Source organism: Accipiter gentilis, chromosome 26, assembly GCF_929443795.1.
Source record: "Accipiter gentilis chromosome 26, bAccGen1.1, whole genome shotgun sequence".
NCBI lineage: Eukaryota > Metazoa > Chordata > Aves > Accipitriformes > Accipitridae > Astur > Astur gentilis.
Window position 1 is genome coordinate 15,318,775 of NC_064905.1, and position 19,625 is coordinate 15,338,399.

The following is a 19,625-nucleotide window of genomic DNA, read 5'->3' on the forward strand; positions in this document are numbered from 1 at the left end:
ATCTGTTCTGTGTTATGCAAAACGTGAAGTCCTCATCTGGCCAGCAGAATGGTTAGCATTAAGCATTTAAAGCTTTTTTTAAATTTTTTTTTTTTTTTGCAGTTATGTACTGAGTCAGCACAAACACACCAGTGACAAGCAAAAGCATTTGGAGTTCAGAACCAGCTCAGCTCTGGATGGAATGGAGAAAACAAATTGTTCTTGTGCTGGCGCTAATGAAGCCTGGTTTCCAGCCGACTCGTGTGTCGTGGTTGATTGATTTTTAACTGCATTATGCAAAGGCAGCAGCACGTCCTCGCCGCTTACAAGGCGCTGGAGAGCCCACACACGTGAGAATGGTTGTAGAGTGAATCAGGAGGTGAGGAAAAGAAGGAGGCAGGTCCCAGGAAAACAGCCCAGTGTCTCCCGGAGGAGCTGGCTGGGGTGATGAAAGATGCTACACTCCTCACCCGAAGCCGGCTGCCCGTGGCAGAGGCCTGCGGCTCCCAAACTGAGCCCCACAAACAGGTTATGGGAGCACTCTTCGAGCGCATCGCTGCAAAGGTGGCCGCGGTAGCTAAAATCACCCTCGTTTCACGGCTCAGGAGCCGTGAACGTGTCCTTCTTGAGGGGTAATCTGGAGATAAGGCTGGTGAGGACTCCCTGGTGGCAATCTTTTGCTTTAGTGAACAGCCAGGTTTTGGTGGAAAAACTAGCCACGGCGAGAACTAAATCATGAGAGGACAGTGTCTGGTGCGAAGGAGCCTTGCCCATCTGAGAACTGGGAGAACTGCTGGGGAAGTGATGTGGCAGGTCCCTCTGGGAGGGCAACCAAAGACCGAGCCTGCGGATGGGGAACATGGAAAATGGCCCCCGCAGGGCAGAGTCCCCGACAGCCCCCCAGCGCTCCTGGGGCGACCGCTGTCCCTAACGGCACGCTCAGGAGGTGTTCGGGGCTGCGCTGCTAAACATCGCCGGAGATTTCTCTGCTCTGAAGGGATCAAAAGATAACGGAGCAAGCAGCGAAGCCTTCCAAGCCCACATAAAATACTTAGTTGTTGAGCTTTTAAAGACACTCATGAGTTGTTTAATGCAATCACAGTAGATTTTGAAACAAAACCTGCTCCACAGCCCAAACCTCTGCCAACCACTCCCTTAGTGGGGCATGGGTTTCACCAGCACTCATGTCCTACTGGTGATCTCCCGCCCTGAGCATCCCTTCCAGTGCGTGCGTAGGTTCGGTTTGGTTTTGGGGACACACAAAAGAGCCTTTGGGGAATGTGCATCGTCCTTACGTAAAGTCTGATCTGCTAAGCTCCAGAGTTGCCAGATCTCCGCTGTTTTTCCCAGCACCTGCTACATGAGAGCTGTATGGCAGCGTGGTGGTGGGATGCAGCTCCCTTCGGACACAGAGCCCAGCCTGGGGGTCCGTGAGTGGGAAGGAGACCTTCCACAGCCAGGGCCTGAACTGGTTCAGTTCTGGATAAGTCGAGCATCTGGGGGAGATGCAGTTTCCCACCTACACCGGAGGGACGCCCCTTTCCCTCAAAACATCCTGCCACGACGGGTCTGCGTGGCGGGGGCCGCAAAGGGGCCCGGCTGCTCTGGAGCATCCCACCCTCCCGTCCCCAACCCAGAGCACCCCGTGTCCCCCAGGCCTTGTGCCCCAGCCCCGCTCCGTCGCACCCCAACATACCCCAGCCTGCCCGCACCAGGGGCTGGCTCCAAACTGCCCCGGCCCCACTCCGGAGCACCCCAAAACATCCCTCCCCCCCCCCCCCCGGTACCGCTTCAGAGTATCCAAGATCCCCCCCCCCTCCCCCCGGGTGACCGTGTGCCCGAGCTGATCCGGAGACCCCTCCAGCACCCCCCGCACGGCTTCACACTCCACTCCCCCCCCCCCCCGTACCCCCGAACCCCCCAACACCCCCGCGTCCCGGTTCCGGCGGATGGTCACCGCAGCCCCCCCCCCCAACACCCCCGTAGCTCCTCTCAGCAGCCCGTTCCCCATAAGACACCCCTCCCCCCCCCCCCAATTCCCTCCCTCCCCGCTGGCCGCCCCCCGCCCCTCGCCCGCTCCCCGGTCCCGCCGGCTCCGTTACGAAACGCGGCCGGGGCGGGGCGGGGCGGCGCAGAGCGGCGGCGGCGGCGGCCAATGGCGGCCCCGGCAGCTCCGCCACCGGCGCCCCCGCCGGTTCGGCTCGGCTCGGCTCGGCTCGGCTCGGCTCGGCTCGGGGCGGGGAGGGTCCTGCCTCGGCGGGACGGGACGGGAACCGCAGCCCTCCGCCGGGCCGGGCTGAGGATGGGCTGAGCCGGGCGGAGCGGGACAAATGCGCGGGGAGCCGGCGGCCACCGGGGTGTACGGGCACCGCCGGCCCTAGGGGCAGCTCCGTCTCCTCGGCTGTAACTGCTGCCATGAGCCGCGACCCCCGCGATCCGTCCTCCCCACCCCGGGGGGGGAGCCCGGTCCGGCAATCCCTCGTCCCCTTGGACACGCTGCGTTGCCCGTCCTGCCTCCTTCTCCTCTGGGAGCCGGTGACCGTGTCCTGCGGTCACTCTTTCTGCAAGCCGTGTCTCGGGGGGGCCGTGCCCACCCGCTGCCCCCTGTGCCAGGAGAGGCTGAAACTGCTGGGCGTCGGGGCGGCGAGGTGCAACGTGGTGCTCTGCGGCCTCTTGGAGAAATGCGTGGAGCGGGAAAGCCGCCTGGCCTGGCTGGAGACACGCGTCCGGGACCGTCTCGGCCGTGGGGATGCGCGGGAAGCGCTGAGGATGGCCCAAAAAGGGCTCGAGTTGGGTAAGCACCACCACCGGACCCCAGGGGCTGGTGGGGTGGGTTGGGGGGCTGGGGGTGCTGGGTGCGAGGGGCCAGCGCTACGGCTGAGAGGAGGATGCGCAGGCTGTGCTGTTGGGTACCAACGCGGGTGGCTTTGTCCCAGCGCCGCGGTGTCCTCTGAGCCGGCACGGTCCGGAGCTGGGAGACCTGGGAGGCTGGAAGTGTTGGAAAGGCGGGGCTGGTGGGGATGAGAAGGGAGCATCCAGCTGCTAGGTGTTTCTCCCACGTCCCTTGTCTCTTGCCCGGGTGGCCGGGCGAGCCCCGCTGCACGTCCCAGGTGCCAGGGCGATGGGCAGGACAGGGCGCGCAGCTTGCGTCCCATCGGCCCCACGCTTCTGGAGTTCGAAAGCGGCTGGAAAAAGCAGCAAACGGCTTCTTGCATCTTGCCACCCAGCGATATTTCAGGGTCAGAGAAAGAGCTCTGCCCGGGGGGCTGGCCATTATGTAAAGTGGTTGGGACTTTTCCAGTCCGGGACAGACACGTCCTCACCCCCAGAGCCTGGCGAGGACGCAGCCTTGGCCGAGGTCCTGTGCCAGCCCCGTGGTGCGGGGCAGCCCTTGGCCCCCTTCTGCAACCGGCTCTGGCGAGACGTTTGCCTGCAGGGTCAGGATCGGGCCCGGGGGGGGAGGTTGATCTGCTTTAATGTGTGGCTGTAAGTGGATTTCTTGGAGAGTAATGCTTAAATAAAAGGGGTTATACAATGTGTCTGGAGCAGGGGGTTGGGGCGGTGGAGGCCCTTTTCCAATGGTGTTTCTATGACAGCAGTCAGCTCTCCTCCCGCGGCGCAGACACTTATTCATCGCCCGCTGCGAGACAAGTGCCAGAGGTTCAGGGTATGCCTGGAACCAAAGGGCCGAGCGGGCTGGCCGATCCTGGTGTTGGCAGCAGAAAGCAGGTCCCTTTATGCAACCTCCCGAGGCGTCTGTCTCGTACCCTGCGCGCCCGTCCTTCAAGGCAAACGCACGTGCGTGGTTCTCTAGTACTATTTTCCTTATTGGCAGGCTTTTGTCTGATTGGGCTGTACAGTTATATATCTCTTTAAAAAGCCTCTGTGAGTATAAAGAGGAACTATTGCAAGCTTTGTCCTCGGTTTTCCCTGCACGCTCTATTCCCCGAAGGACAGGGGAAGTCCGGCTTAGGGCAACGAGGAAATTACAATCACAGCCGCAGCTCCCGTCAACCTGCACTTGCTGGTGTGGCTCAGGCTCAGCCCACGTGGGTGGTGCTTTCGGGACGTGTTTTCCAACTCCTGCAGACTGTTTTCAGGCTGCACAACTTCTTACGGGCTCCCCTTTGCTTTCAAACATAACCACTGATAAACGTTCGACCCATGAGAATGTGGTTTGGTTTTTTTTGCATGGTTCAACATCGCACGGCGGGCCAGTTTGCAGTGCCCTGCCCAGCCCAGCCTGCAGAGCAGCTTTCTTTGCTTGGGAGAAAATAAATTGTCAACTTTTTATCTTCTGTTTTTCTAAGTGAACAAAATAAATGCACTGTTGCGCGTAACACAGGAGGCCTCCCTACATGCCTGGAGCCGGGAGGCTGGGGAGCGCTATCAGTCACTCATCAGCCACCGGAGCCGCCAGCTGGCTTACGTCCCTAATGTCTAATGATATCATAGATCAAAAATAGCTGCAGCAGAAGAGAAATGCAGAATTCACAGCCCCATTTTACACATCTTTCTTTTGCCAAATCAGTTGCTTTATTGCTGGGCTGTGCAAATGTTTGAATGGGTTTGCCCACATGGAAAATAAGCCTCTAGACTTTGCACCCATTTGTTCATCCCTACCTGTCTTTAGGGGCTGGAATATTTCGTCTCTGGACATGTGCTTGTGGAACGGGGTACCGAGCAGCAGGTTCCCATGTTTCCTGACTTGAGCCCTAAGCTCCTGGCTAACGCTAGAAATGAAAATAAGCTCTGAGGGCTCACGCATTGCCCTGCTGCATAGCTCAGCGTGGCCAGTGCAGCCTTGGTGCAGGAGCGGCTGGGCGCTCTGCTGCTCTCCGGGTTATGGTGGCACCAGGTAGAGAGCAAGGTCTCCCTGTGCTCCACGCTGGGAACGGGGGACAAGGAGGCAATAGCCACGGCAAAGCTTCCTCCTCCGTGATGAGATGTGGCGGGTGCCTGGGCAGACCGGTGGGCGCTGGGCACGGTGACAGCGGAGGCAGGCAGGGGTGCGGGGAGATGCTGGCTGCCCGCGCCCTGCTGTCATGGGGCTGCTAGTCCGGACCTGCAGTTTGCTGTCAGAGCTGCATCAGCGCCGGGTTTGAACGGGAGCAGGAGGAAAGGCTGCCGGGGTTGGGAGGACAGGAGACATCAGCAGCAATGATGTCTCCTGATGATCACTGATCGGCTGCCGGCTGGGACCCTGGATTTGGCTCGCCCCGGAGGGAGCTCCTGGCCCTTCAGCAAGGTGATGTTGCCCGCACTGCTTTGCCACTGTAAATGCAGCACCAGTGGCTGCGAATGGTGCCTAATTTATGATACAAGGTTAGCCTCAGAGCCAGCATCCTGCAGGGCCACCACACGTGCTACCTGTTCTGGACCTACCATTGTCCCACAGGGAGCCGGGAGCCAGTGGGGACCTGCGTGACACCGGAGGTGTCCCCAAAGGGGCCGGGGAGCAGCGGGACCCCGACCCCAGCCCTCAGCAGCCATCGGGCGATGCTCAGCACTGCAGGGGACGCAGACCTGTTGCCTTAGCTGGAAAGCCAGCACAGCACTGGATGTAGGTCACCTCCACGGCAAGCTGTGATATAACGGGGTGGGTCTGGGAATCTCTGCAGTTCAAACCCACAAACATTACCACACCTGGTTACTCCATGAGTGTGGGCTTTTGAGGTGCTGCTTGCTCGTACTCCCTGACATCCCCCACCCCAATTGCCCTGCTGGCAGTGCTGGTAGGAAGGAAGGTCTTTATGGGGTTTCCTTGAGGCAGGAGAGAAGAGGGTCTCACTGCCTGTTATTTAGGAGCAGGCAGGAGTGTGTGGGCTGCCCAGCACTGTGACGCTTGGGAGCTGTGTGTCCCCCACCGCTGAGATCGCATCAGTGACATCTCGCTGACAAGGAGCTGGATGCTCAGTTCTCTTCCTCCATTTTGGGAAATCTCAGCCTTTTCTCATACTTGGAAACCCCGAGTCACATGTTGGGAGCACATCCTTGCACCTCCCCTGGTTTCTCCTCTGCCCTGGAGGCCAGGTGAGTCCAGGAGGCTCCCTGGTGTTTTGGGAACTCAGGTCTCTGTAGCTGCAGGCTTGTTTGGTAATGTGTTATTGTGGCTCTGCTGGGTGAATCACATTGTGGACCCTCCCATGACAACAGCCCCTTAAGGACTACGTGTATAGTACAGCCGCTTTGCTGCATCCCAGAAGGATGGATGAGAGCCCAGATCCCAGCATGGCTGAGTCCCAAGGCAGTGGTGGGGCCCCTTGGCTGAGGGCGTTCGGGGGACATGGGGAAAAACAAAGGGAAGAGCCTCCAAGAGTTTAAAACTAGATATTTAGGGGGAATAACTTGCTTGCAGAGACTTCCGAGGCCAGCGATTCCTGTGCGTTACACTCCCCTTATCACACCTCCTTTCCCATCATTGGAGCGCCTGAGCTGGCTGTGCTCAGCGCAAGGCAGCGGCGCAGGGGCTGTCCCACCACGGCGGCATCTCCCTGGCCTCGTCCAGCCCCACTGCATCACCACAGACTCATCACACGAGTGACGATATTTCTCTTTCCAGCCCCAGATTCCAACTCCCTGCGGCTCTGCCGGGCAGAGGCACTTGTGGCGCTGGGGCAGCACCCGCAGGCGCTGGAGGACCTGGATGCTGTGTGCAGGGCTGAGCCTGGACAGCACGAGGTGAGCGGAGGCCCCATCGACTGGCTGCGCTTCGAGCTAAATCTTACTGTATGGGAACAGTTTCCCCCTTTTCTTGAATTCTCCAAGCCATTGGATTCATCCCGCTCAGCAGTACACTTGCCAGACCCGTTAAGTTGCAAATGCAGGCTGCAAGCGCTCCGTTGCACTAATGGGGGAGGTCTGGCACTGCATCTGTCCTTGCTGGCGTGCAGGCGGTGAGGGCACGTAGCCGTGCTGGTGTGCAGGGTCGCAGCTGGGGGCTTGGGAAAGCGTTGGCCGGAGGCTGAGCTGCCCTTGGAGAAATCAGCCCTGGGAGCTCGCTTGCTGATTTGTGAAGCTCTCGTTTGGCAATAGTTTTGTGGCTTCAAAGGCAGAAGCCCTTGACTCTTCTAGGTCTCTGTAGGGTTTGTTTGCTTGGCTTTTGCAACTGCTGCATTTTGGGAGAGTCCTGTTTTATGGGTACCTGGAGGGTGGACCTGTCTTTTTTAGACGAGTCTGAGCACGGGAGCAGCAACATATCTGGGTGCTTTGGCCAGGGGTGGGAGCAGGCAGGAGGCTGGAGGGAGATTCCCTCGAGGCTCGCATGGGAGCTGAAGGGGCACGTGCTCAGCTGGCCACTGTCTCATAGTCACCGTAGGTTTTTCTGCTCTGCAGGGCTTTTTCAGGAAAGGGAAGGTGCTTCTGGAGATGGGACAGAGAGCCGAAGCCCTGCTGGCGTGGGAACACTGCCTGACACTCAGTCCCCATTTCCACCCTGCTCGGAGAGAGATGGAGAAGGTACGTGGGCCGTACTGTGGCGGGGTCCTGTGCCCTTGCATCACATGAGGAGATGCCTTTGTCCTCTGAAGGACTCTAATCTAGCACGGTTGTGCTGCTCTGGCCAGCAGTGGGATCAAGGGAAGTCGTGTCCTGGTCCAGGAGCCTTCCCATCCCTCTGATACAGATTCACCCGTAAAGAGAACTCCCCTTCCTCAGTCCGTATCTTCAGGTCTCAGGCTTTGCAGGGTTTAGATGCTGACATGGCATGAGGTGGGCTTTGAGGCAGCATCAGTAGTTACCCAAGGCAAAGCAGCCAGCCGAAAGCTGCCACTGAAGAGCCAGTGTCTTTTCTGCAGATGATTTCAGGCCAGCACCCACCTGTATACCAAAATCACTGTCACCAGTGGGGCCTCCAGCAGGGAGGGGACTTCATGCCATGAGTGGACACTTGCCCTCCAGGAGGGAAAGGGCAGGGGAATGGGGAATGACCTTGTACCCCCCCACATCTCACTCCCTTCCTATTCTTTATGGGTGATGGAGAACATGGCTCCCAGCCCTTAAAATACACTGTTTTGTTTGCTGCCTCATGCTGCTTTCTTCCTTTCGTGCTGCTAAGGCATTGTTTGACAGAACGCTCAGCCAGCGCTGAAACAAGTAACCCTGATGTGCCCTGCAGTGAGCAGGAGGCTGCTCTGGGGAAAGAGGGAGCCTGGCAGCCCACCCACCTCCCTGCTTCCTTCTCCCAGCACCCCCCGAGCCCCACTTTCTACTTGCAGATCCTCATGCAAAAGGATGCTCCTCAGCCACGCACGGCTGCTGCACGCCTGGGTGATGCTCACCGGGGCTCGACCGGTCCCCAGGTTGATGGAGGGAGCCCTGCGCTCCCGTCGTCTTCTGCACAAGCTCAGGTAAGAGGGCCTGCAACAGGGTAAGAGTCTGTGATGGGACTTAATGTCCCTCTGGGAAATCCCAAATTGGGGTTTTCCAATGATGGGAAAGGAGGGGTGATAAGGGGAGGCTGTGCAGTACCATAGCCATGTGTGCTGGGATGAGAAGCTGCAGGTAGTGGAGGGTGGGAGAGCAAAGACACTGTCGGAGCTGGTGTTGTGGGGCCTGGGGAAACAGAGGAGGCTCTTTCTGTCTCCATTGCTCTCCCAGTTTTATTCTGCAATACTTCTGGTAAGATTTTAGACTCTCATTGTGTTTAAAACACCCAAGTGGCACCACATGCAGAAAAAAAGAAAAAAAGTAAGTTTTAATAGTTTATTTCATCCAAACCCCACATTTGAGAACAATTCAGACCATTAGCAGCTATTAAGGAAAGCTGATCTTTTGCTCCTTGCCTTCTAAAGACTAATTTGGCAGGTTTGGAGAGAGGGGGAAATTGGAAAAAATGGGCTCAGATACACCTGAATACCAGGTGGTACATCTGGACAGAGTAAACCCACGTAACCATGAGATGAGCAGGAATGTCTGAAGGCCACGCTCCTGCTGTCCCGCAGATGCAAGATGTTAATAAACAGCAACACACCAGAAAGCCTCCCGGTGCCATTGGGCTTGGTGGGACAGATGGGGCTGTGCATTCAAAGGGAGAAGAGGTTTTGGGCTCGATTTTGTCTTTGCTGTGCCTAGGATCAGGAGGGAGAGCCGGTGGATGGCAGAGGGGACGCTGGATCTGAGCACGGCCAGGGGACAGCCACCCTTTCCGAGCCGGGGCGACGGCAAGAACCAGAGACTTCAGCAGAGAGGCAGGGCCAGTGGTTGGTAGGTGAGTGTCATCAAAGGTACCGAAATGTCATCTCATGCAAAATGCTTGTTTAAAATCAATTTTGGGGCTGAAAACTTAGTGTTGGCGCTGGGTGCCAGCTCAGCAAGCAGACATCCCAGGGGCACTCTGGCAGCACATTTGCCGCTTCTCATGCACACGAGGAGGATCCGATCTTCCTGTGTTGAGCTGGTGAACTTGCACCAGACTTTTGGGTCTAGCTTGGTGAAAAGTTCTTGCTAAAGCCAGACATCACTTGTTCCCTGTGTGGAGTCAGGGAGAGGCTTCCTTTGGTTCCCAGGGGTTTAGATGGGTTTAGATTTAGATTAAATTCCCTTGCAAGGGGCATGGCATGCCATGTGTTGGGGGAAGCGGCACCTCCATTGGCATTAACTTGCCATCAGCGTCCAGCCAGATGGCTGCCTCGTACCTGGGTTTGCGTAAAGCGGTGATGATGACTCCTGGCAGGTCTCCAGAGACCTCCATCTGGGAGCTTCTTAGGTCACTTCACCTCCCAGTGCCTCAGTTTCTCTGCCTGCAGAAGGAAGTAGGGAGATAGCACCTTTCTTACCAAGTACCATGAGACCTGCTGATGTAAAAGCTATGCATGAACACAGATGGGTCAACAGAGGGGTTTATGTCGCATTTTCACTATTTAAATTGGGGGTCTTCTTCTCTTTCCTTCTCTTTTGCCACTAGATAACGAAGAGGAAACAGCAGCAGCAAAGTGTACCCAGCTGTGCCTTGGGGAGCTGCTGAGCATATCTGACTTGGAGTGTTCCCTCTGCATACGGTGAGTTCTCCGGTGGGAGAGTTTTCAGGATGAAGAATTAGCACCTGCTGGGTTTTCTTTCCTGGTGTGGATCTTTCTTCACATCTTCATAGCAAACTCAGTGCCCAGTACTGCTGAAACGCAGGTTTCGGGAGAGATAAGAGGGGAAGACAGAGGCGTGCTTTGCCGTGCGAGGCTGCAAGAGCTCAGATCGCCCTGTCTCAGGGCTCACCATCACTTGGGACATACGTGTGAAGGTGGGGATGTTCAGCGGGGTCAAAGACTGAAAGCGGTGGTTGCCCTTTGTAGCTGCAGGCTGGAACAGGAAGGTGTTGTCTCAGGGAAATACCCTCCGTGATGGAGATATTGCAAACCCAGAGGGGAGCGTTTCCGAGCTCTGTGCCTGCTGGAGGTGGAAGAGGAGGCGGGGTAGAGGCTGGGTCCATCTCCTGAGTCGGTGGCTGGAGAAGGGCTGGGTGCTGCCACAGGGCATGCTGAAACCAGGCTGTTATTTCTGGTGTGTCCTAGGACCTCAAGCAGTTGTGCAAGCGGCTGCTGGCAGAGGGCTGGGTGTTGCACTGCTGAACGTGCAAGACGGTCAAGGTCTCCTGTGTGGCGACTTTTTCCAGGTCTAGGCATGGCACAGGGGAATGACACAGGGGAGAGAGAGCTCAAGGCTGTATCTGGTCCAGATGAGGTGAATTTAGGTCTGTTCTGAGAGCAGGGAAGCATAATGTACAGGAGGAGTCGGGGCTCAGTGCCGAGCAGGACTTTCCTGAGTCCTTCATTTAATTTCTGATTCTGGAGCCTCCTGAGTGCTTGCTCTTGGAGCAGGGGAGAAGAAGGCGCTTTCCCGTCGCTGCCTTTTGGGCTACACACCACTGTGGGTGTCTGGGGAGCCGCAGCCCTGCCAGGACCAAGGGGTGCCCCGTGTGTACTGATGGGGTCCTTGGGGACCCCACAAGGCTGGGGAGCAGTGCTCAGGCCTGGGACAGTTCTCATCTTACATCGTTGTGCAAGTCCAAAAGTCTGAGCCCACGCTTCTAATTAAAGGCATAAGTCAATTAGGAAATTTCCATTTAATTAAAAGGAGTTATGAGCAAAGCTTAGCCAATGCAGCTTTAGTAAAGGTGAGTTTCATAGCCATGGGCTGCCAGGGCTTGGAAAACACAGTGTGAATAGTTTTCCATGACATCGCATCTGTGCAGCATCGCTGCCTTCAGTGCAAAAGGCTGGTGAAGGCAGCAGATTTCCCTTGATATGGTAGGAGAGGACATGGGAAATGTATTGTTCCTGCTGGAAGCAAATTCTCTTGCTCTTAGCATGGTGATTCAAGGAAGATGCAGGTACAAGGCTGCGGATAGCCAGAAGCTGCACCCACAGCTTTGCCCACCAGCCTGGGCTTCTGCAGGTCCCTGAGCGCTTTGTGGGACCCCTGCACTGTGGAGCTGAGACCAGCCAGGGTTTCCAAAGCAGGCTGCTGAGCCAGGCCTGGGGAATGACAGCTTTGAGGGCACCCAGCCCTGTGAACAGAGGCTCTGCGAAGTCTCTCTCTGCTGGGCTTACCTGTGCTCCTTCCCCCGTGTTGCTCTCTGCGGTCCATTGACTTTGGTCCCTTTGCAGGATGTTCTTCGAGCCGGTGACGACGCCGTGCGGGCATACCTTCTGCAAAGAGTGCCTCGAACGCTGCCTGGACCATCGGCCCAACTGCCCTCTCTGCAAACAGAGCCTGAGAGAGGTGAGGACACGTGTCCCATGGGATGGAGCCTGAGGGAGAGCTGGGCACCGGCTCCGGCTGCCGGCAGCCTGCCCAGGGCTGGGGTGGGAAGGTGCGATGCTCTTATGTTAGCAGCTCCCTGGCACGGCGGTGTCAGCTCCACTCACATGGGAATGACCGGACAGTTGATAATTGAGACCAAGAGATTAATTTCCACAAGATGCCACAGCGATTTAGTGAGACTGTAAACAGGACTGCAAGGGAGAGAGAGAGAGAGAAAGAAAGAAGCGAATGCTAATTGCTTTTAAAAATGGAAATGGATGGAAAACCTGCTAGCCTGGGGATTTGATTTAATCTTTAATGAAAAGGGATTCGGATGAGACCATCAGGGAAATTAGGTTGTCATACAAGGACTGCATCACTGTCAGAGACAGGACGCTGCACTGAACGGGCCCTGGGTCTGAGCTGCGTCTGGAGGTCTCGGTGGAGCTGACATCCCGTCCTGCTAGATGGCTCAACATCCCCTGATCGGTTTTATTCCTGACGTTCTCTGATCTAAAATTACCCTCAGCTCCAGTAAAAGTGAGCATGATTCAGAGCCTGGCAGGACCTCAGTGCTGCGCCCCGCTGCTCTTCTCCAACCTACTTCTGGGTGTAATTTCTTTTAGTACCTGAAGGCTGGAAGCTACAGCCCCACCGTGCTGCTGCAGGACATCATGCTGGCCACCTTCCCCGCACAACTGGCCGAGCGCCGGGAGCTGCACCGGGCTGAGATGGCAGAGCTCTCCAAGTAAGCAGGGACCTGTCTGGTGTGTGCACGTGTGTGTGTGTGTGTGTGTGTGTGTGTGTGCCTGGGGGCCAGCAGGGGCTCCGAGGGGGCTGTCCACACCACACACTGTTGCTCTGGCTTGGTTCTGCTCAAGTGATGTCTGTCCCACTTCTAGGACCACGTTATAGCAGTGCTGGGTGGGTGCAGACGTGTCCCATGGGGCACCTGGGGATGAGGGAGCATGTCTTCAAGGAGCTGGTTTGTGGGCAGAGTCTGTCCTTGGGCTTTTGGTGAGCCAAGTGGAAGCTTTGGTGTGGCTCTGCACTGGAGCAGCACTTCCTGGAGTAAAGGACAGGTCTGGTTTGAGAAGTGGTCATGGCACAAGCCGATACAGAGCCCTTGGGATGGGATTTGCTCTGGGAGGTTTCACAGCGGTCTCTCCTCCTGTCCCTCAGCCTGACCAAGAACATCCCCATCTTCGTATGCACGATGTCCTTCCCAGGCATCGCCTGCCCTCTGCACGTCTTCGAGCCTCGCTACCGCCTCATGATCCGGCGGTGCCAGGAGACCGGCACGAGGAGGTTTGGCATGTGTATATATGAGAACGGGAAAAGGTAAGCTCCTGGGCAAGGCGGCTTCCCTCTGCCCCGGCCGATTTGCCCCTCTCTGCCCCAGCCCCAAATGTCTAAAATCCCAGGTAGTTCGGAGAGGAGGAACCAGGCGCAATTTCCTATCCCACCGCACCCCGCAGATAAAATCGGCAGGGAGGTGGTGCGTTCCCCACACAGCAGAGTGAAACGGGATCTCGCTGCCTCCTGGCTTTGCCACCGGCCAGGCAGGGAATGGGGCCAGCACTGGAGCTGGGCAGAGCCAGCAGTGGCAGTTAAATACGACGGTCTGGGAACAGCTTCTGGCTCAGGATGTCTCTGAGCTGCATGGCTCCCTGGCCGTGTCCTTCAGCTCCTCTTAGTGAGCACTTTAAAATTGCTGTATTTCTCATAATCTGTCCTTAACAAGCTGCAGAGGATGCTGGGCTAAATGGGCTTTTGTTTGGTGCAGTGTGGCCATCTTTATATTCCTGGTGGCGCTTCCAGATCTCGGGTGGGCTCACTCTCCAGGCTCCTAGCCCAAGTACTTTGTTAAATACCTGTATTTACATGACATATCCTCCCTGTGCTCCAGTCCTGTTCAAGTGAAGTGAGATAAATAACATTTTCTGGGCTTTGGGAGGATGTCTCTGCAGTGGATGGTGTCTTCAGGACCACTAGACATCAGGGCAGTATGAGGACCCAAGTCATTTTGGTGTAAGGCAAATCCAGGGGAGTGTGGACAGGGTGCTCGCTATTCCCTCCCCTCTTACAGCAAGTGGTAACTCAACAGAGTTGAATGAATCTCCAAATTTGCCTGCTCCCAGCCAGCTTGTTCCTGGGCCTTTTCCTCCTTGGAGGTGGTGCCTTCAGGAGAAGCAGCTCTCCCACCACCAGCATCCCAGCTCAGCCCCTCTTTTCTCTCCCTGGCTCTCTCCAGTTTTGCTGACTACGGCTGCATGCTGGAGATCCGGCAGATCGAGCTGCTGCCGGACGGGAGGTCCTTGGTGGACACAATCGGCAGGCGGCGGTTCCGGGTGCTGAGCCGTGGACACAGGGACGGCTACAACACCGCCGACATCGAGTACCTGGAGGACAAGAAGGTGAGGGCAGGGCTGGGGCAAAAGTCCCCGCTGCCGTGGGACAGAGCCTCCCCACGGACACCTTCTGTGTTCCTCTTCCCTCCACGCAGGTGGCCGGGGAGGAGCTGCAGGAGCTGCAGTGCCTGCACGAAAGCACCTACCGCTTGGCTCAGCGGTTCTGTGAGCACGGAGACCTTGCCTCCAGGCACATTTTCATGCAGCACGGACCGCTGCCGGAGAAGGAAGAGGACATCCAGGTAGTGCCCCGAGGGAAGGGATGCTCTAAATGGGGAGGGTGGCTCACCCCCAAGATGAGCAAACCAACCCTGGTTTTCACTCCCGTTACCAGTTACAGCATCTCTCACTCAGAGAGATGGCAGGGCTTGCTTGTTAAAACTGTTTAATGTTTCTTTATGGTTTTAAACTGTTGTTGGAAACCGAGCACTGAGTTTTAAAAGCTTTCCCGGAGTCCTTTCCTAAATGAGAACCAAGAAACTGAACTGTCTGCATTTGAAAACACTTGGGCAAAGAAAAAAACAAACCAACAAATGGGCAAAGAAACGAACCCCACAGCTCAGCAAGTCTGTGGTCTCCTTGCTCATTGTGTTCCTTTGAGACAGCCATAGCTGGCCGGAGGAGAGGAGCTAAGAGGGCAGGATCCAGTTTGCTTATTAAATTGCTCTGACAAATTCAGATTCTGGAGAAAAACCCCAAAATCTCAAAATTTAGTTTTCACTCCTTTAAGAAAGTGTTTCCTGTCTAGATCTTAACAAATATGCTCTTGCTGGCTTGTCCCAGGCTAAGGCTGTCCCGGCCAGCAGTTGCATCAACACTGTGCTCACAATTACAAAACAATTTGTCCTCCTTCAGCTGAATCAAGCGTTTGGCTCTTAGTTTAGCTCAGGTTTTAAAAAAGCCGGTTTACAAAAGCACTGCCCAGCGGTTGTGCCTGCCTGGCCTGCACCTCGCCTCTTTGAATGGCGAGAAGGCAAATGCCCCAGAAGACACTGACCATGCAGGATTTGGCCACGCTTACAAAAAGCATTGCCTTAAACAAGGAAACGCACAAGATATTTCTTTGTCTCTTTAGCATAGACTTTTTCCCGGTTACATCTGTGTCTGGAGACTCCCTGGGGAATGCTTGTCTGGAAATTAAATTAGTTTATCCAGCAGTTTTGAGCCTGGACAGACAACAGGGCCGTTCAGAGGAATACCTCAGCCAAAGCTGGCATTGCTATCCTGACAAGAGCAACTCCTTCCCATCAGCGATGCCGCCCAAAGGCCAACGCGTTCACCTTGCAGTTCCCGACACGGAGAAATCTCTCCTTCTCTCCCCTCCAGGCTTCGGCAGACGGCCCGACGTGGTGCTGGTGGCTCATCTCCATCCTGCCCCTTGACCCGTCCTACCAGCTGAACCTCTTCTCCACCACCTCGCTGCGTGCCCGCCTCACGCAGCTGCAGCGCATCCTCGCCGCCCTGCTGCAGCAGCCCCCCGCCAGGCACCCCCTGCCCGAACGCAGCCCCCGGGGCCGGGTCTGAGCATCCCCCCTTGGCCCCCGCACTCTCTGCAGGGGAGACCTCCACCCCTTTGGGTTTCTTTTATGTGTTGCTTCATGGGTTTGTGTATGGTTTGAGCCCCCCCTCCCCACCTCTACTTCCCAAAAGTGACCTCAGCGAAGAGCTGGGCACCCTCTGACCGGCACGGTGGGGCCGGTGCCGCACCGGCAGCGACACTACACCGTCCACACCGCCTCCGGGAGCTGCTCGGTGATACGGCCGTGCCGTGCCATCGGACCGGGATGGAAAGCCGGGTTGTGTCTTGGGAACCAAAGTCACTTGCTGAGCTGCTTCAGTGCTAAGGAGGACTCTTCTTTGGGCAGAGGACCGAGTGCCAGGATCACCTCTTCCTTTTTGAAGGACAACCCTAGGGTTTTTGGTAGATGGTCCTGCTCTGTGCAGCAGATTTTCAGGCTTGGGAGAGGTGGCATTGGGAGGCAGAGAGGTCCCAGCGGCTTCCCCCAGCCTCAGGAGCCGATGGCTCTGCCTCTGCTTACCAGTTTGACTTCATTTCTATTCAAACAAGGAGAAAAGTTAAATTAAACAATCCAAAGCCCACAGTGCTGCTCATAACCACCTCCATGGCCACACAGCGAGGAGATGCTGCTCGCTGAACACGTCCAGGTCAGGATGTCCCCTTCCCACTGCTCTGCTCCATGTTCTGTCGTGTTTGCTGTACCGAGCTCGCCGGCTGCCTCCCCAGCCCAGAGCCCTGCTGGAGGCTGCTGGCCACATCCCGACTGCCAGCTCCGCTGCTGGGAAGTGCTATGGGAAAGCGTGTGTGGGGATTTGACAGCGTTGGTGCTTTTCCCCCCACCCAAAAGCTGCTGTTCCCAAGCCTGGCTGGGTTCAGGTTGCGGGGTTGGACCTGGGGGCTGGAAGGAGCCGATGGTGCCAGGGACATAAGCCTGGAATTGGCTTTGCGGGACTTTCTGCTCCTTGAATAGCGCAGTTTTCCCATGTTCAGTGATTCTTGTGAACTTTCTGCCTCCTCAGGAGAAAATCAGGATCTGAACTGAGGTCAGATCCTTGCACTTGGGACCCAGAACTGTTCAGGATCCCCTGAAAGAGCACAGAGTGATGTCAAAGGGAGCTGAACCTCCGGAGAACCAGGGAGGGGGCCGGACCGGTGACCAAGGCTGTGAGCTCCATGTCAGGGGAGCAAGTGCCTGTCTGCAGGTGCCTGGCTGCTGCTTGTCTCTAAACACAGGGAACAGAGCATCCCCCTGGACAGCCTAGGCTTTCCACCGTGGAAATCCTGAAGGTCTGGGATCATCCATAGTTTCAGTGGCTTTGGGTTGAATTTTAGGAGTGAATACCCACTTAGTGAGTTGTTGGATTAACATTGCTTTGAGAATTTTATCCCTGCTTTTTTTCCAAAGGTTCCACACCCCATCTGGGGGTTCAGTGGGCTGTTGGATATATGTGTGGGAGAGAAAATCAAGTTGGGGCTACAGTGCTCCTTACTGCATGTATTGCTGGGCTGAGCCCAGGCAGGAGGCTCTGGACACAGCTCCAGAGGGGTCCCTGCCCAGGACCACTGCCTTTCCCCATCCTGCTCTCTCCAGGAGAGAGGTCTGGGTCCCTCCTCTCCAGCAAAGTGCCTCCCCTGAGTGACCGTCAGGGTGAGCTGAGGGCTTGCTCCCCAGGGACCATAGTAAGTGCAGGGCACCTGAGGGCAACTCAAAGCTGGATTTGCTCCTCTACCTTTAAGCCATGTCCTCCCCCCACTTTGCTGCTCTCTCTGGGGCACCACGGCTCCCCCAAGAGGCTGTATCCTCAGGATGTCGGATTGGGGCGGGCAGGGGTAGGTGATGGAGGGACACCTCCACAGTGCCTTTCATTTCCACAGGGTCAATGTGAGTTTATCCAGTGCCACCCCCAGCCGAGCCCCTCACCTACACCCCTCCAAGTTGCCTGTTCCTCAAGCGTGGGAGCTCCCTGGGCCACTGCGGGTCCCTGCAGCAAGGGGGAGGCATGGGGGGATGCAGGGGAGAAGTGTGGGTCTGCACCGTGTCCACGCTGGGGGAGAGTTGGGGACCAGAGCCACATCTGGATGCTTTGGGAAGGGACTCGTGCAAATCACTCCGGTTTGCTTGGAGTGCCTTTGGTTTGTATTAGTGTCTTTGCTCTTTGAATTAAATTTGAAATACATAAAGAAATTTGAAATAAATAAAGAAATAAAGAAAAATCTGAAATAAAGAAAAATCTGAAATAAAGAAAAATCTGAAATAAAGAAAAATCTGAAATAAAGAAATAAAGACCTTTTTTTTGGTGCTGGTATTTTGTTACTGGTGTTTAACTTTTAGCTGCTTATTGATGAAAGTGCTTGGGCATCACCAGGGAGCTCTGGGGACACATGGAGAGGTGACAGCCTGGCCTTCAGACAGCAAGTTAGATAGACATAGTGAGCGCAGTCTAGCAAAGGTAGGTGGCAACAAGAAAAAAAAATAAGGTGGTTTTGCTCACAGAAAGCGAGCACGTGAAACAAGGCAGGAGGGACTAGCTCCTGCCTGTCATTGCAGCTAAAGGCTTTGGGGAAGGATGGAACTGGGAGACCAGTCTGGTAGAGATGCTGACCAGTGTGGGATGACGCTGGAGGGTGTTTGTCCTTCAAAAGCTGTGGAGAGCCCTGAGGGCAGAGGGCTTTGAGCTGCGAAGAGGTTTAATTTGGGAGCTGACATTAGGGTTGAGTAACGATGCAGGGAGACACGCAGGGGCTCTAAAAGGAGAGGGTGGCCCTGGATGGAGAGGGGATGATTTTCAACCCCGAGCGCAGGGATATGTTGCTGGGACAGGGCTTAGCTGTCTCTCCCTCCCACCTCACCTCTTCCACCTACCTCCCAAATGTGCCATCCAAAACCAAGGGCAAGAAGTGAACTTCCTCTGCCCAGCTCTGCTTTGCACCCTGCCTGGGAACCTGCAACAACTGTAGAAGAGAGGGAGAGGGCTCAAGCGGTCTGAGATAGTGGCTAACCCTAAAAAAAGGTCCCCTGCCTCAGAGCAGGGTCTCTGCCAGGCCATTAAAAACTAGCTCCATGAGGAATTATACCTTGAATGTCACCCCCAGCAGTTCTCCACAAAGAGCTGTGCCCTGGTAAAGCCCAGCCGTGTGCAGTGGCCGATGCCAGCCCCTGCCTCCAGCCTCACCGGGGGCCATGGCCAGGGTCCCATCCTGCTCCTCCACGCAGGGTGCAGAGAGAGGAGAGCCGGCTGCTCCGGGAGCAGCCCAGCCACCAGCGCCCTGCCACTGCCCTGCGGCGGGAGGAAGAAAGAAGGCCCTGTCATTTATAGAAAAGGGTTACAGAAAGCCTGGTCTGGGCTCAGACTGTCTGGTGGGCACATTTCCCATGGGGACCTATTGAGAGATGCCAGCCCTCCTTCTTTTTTGGAGGGGACTTTCTCATCCAGTCCCAGGCTCTTTGGTGGCTCCAGCATCCTGGGCCTTGTACCCAACCGGGCAGCTAGTTCGTGTCTGTGTGTCCAGGAGTCTGGAAATGGCACCAGATCCCTTTGCCGTGTTGCCCTGTTCCCACTAGATGTCAGGAAGAGGCTGAGTGCAGGCGAGGAGGAAGGCACAGCGGAGGGGATGTACAGCATCAGCTGCTGCCAGAGCCTTGGCCATGCTTTTCTCACCTCCAGCCCAAAAAGCAGCCCTGCTCTCAGCCCTGGCCCCAGCCAGGCTGCCCCAAGCTCTCCATCAGCCCAGAAGTGAAGCCGGGAACCGGTGCGGGGCATCGCTTGAGGCCACCTCCAGTTCCCCAAGAGCACAGGGTCTGTGCTGGGGGACCCTCTCTCCATTCCCTCCAGCAAGATTTTGTTTGCCACCTTGGGACTGGAGCAGGGGACTGGGGCAGTTGGGGGTGGGATGTCCTCCTCCGGCCCCCCTGCTGGGCATGGCCTCAGCTCAAAGGTGGGAGATGAAGAAACCCCTTGTCCCAGTACGCAGCTGGGACA

The 19,625-nt window shown here is 56.4% G+C and overlaps 1 protein-coding gene across 1 annotated transcript; it reads left to right on the top strand.

Annotated features, from left to right (window-relative positions):
• Positions 1-426: 426 nt before the first annotated feature.
• LOC126050782 (LON peptidase N-terminal domain and RING finger protein 1-like) lies at positions 427-17,844 on the top strand. The gene is made up of 13 exons (XM_049829105.1): positions 427-611; positions 2,115-2,773; positions 6,542-6,660; positions 7,315-7,437; positions 8,196-8,327; positions 9,052-9,187; positions 9,884-9,977; positions 11,580-11,694; positions 12,342-12,463; positions 12,898-13,056; positions 13,970-14,132; positions 14,222-14,368; positions 15,453-17,844. Exons 1-13 carry the CDS (start codon positions 427-429, stop codon positions 15,648-15,650), a joined length of 2,352 nt encoding a protein of 783 aa, XP_049685062.1. The 3' UTR covers positions 15,651-17,844.
• The last annotated feature ends 1,781 nt before the right edge of the window (positions 17,845-19,625 follow it).

Excerpts from the sequence above, each read along its gene's own strand:
- LOC126050782 (XM_049829105.1), top strand. The coding sequence starts at position 427 with ATGAAAGATGCTACACTCCTCACCCGAAGCCGGCTGCCCGTGGCAGAG. Across the intron at positions 612-2,114 it reads GAACGTGTCCTTCTTGAGGG|AGCGGCGGCGGCGGCGGCCA; the intron begins GTAATCTGGAGA and ends GGGGCGGCGCAG. Across the intron at positions 14,133-14,221 it reads AGTACCTGGAGGACAAGAAG|GTGGCCGGGGAGGAGCTGCA; the intron begins GTGAGGGCAGGG and ends CCCTCCACGCAG.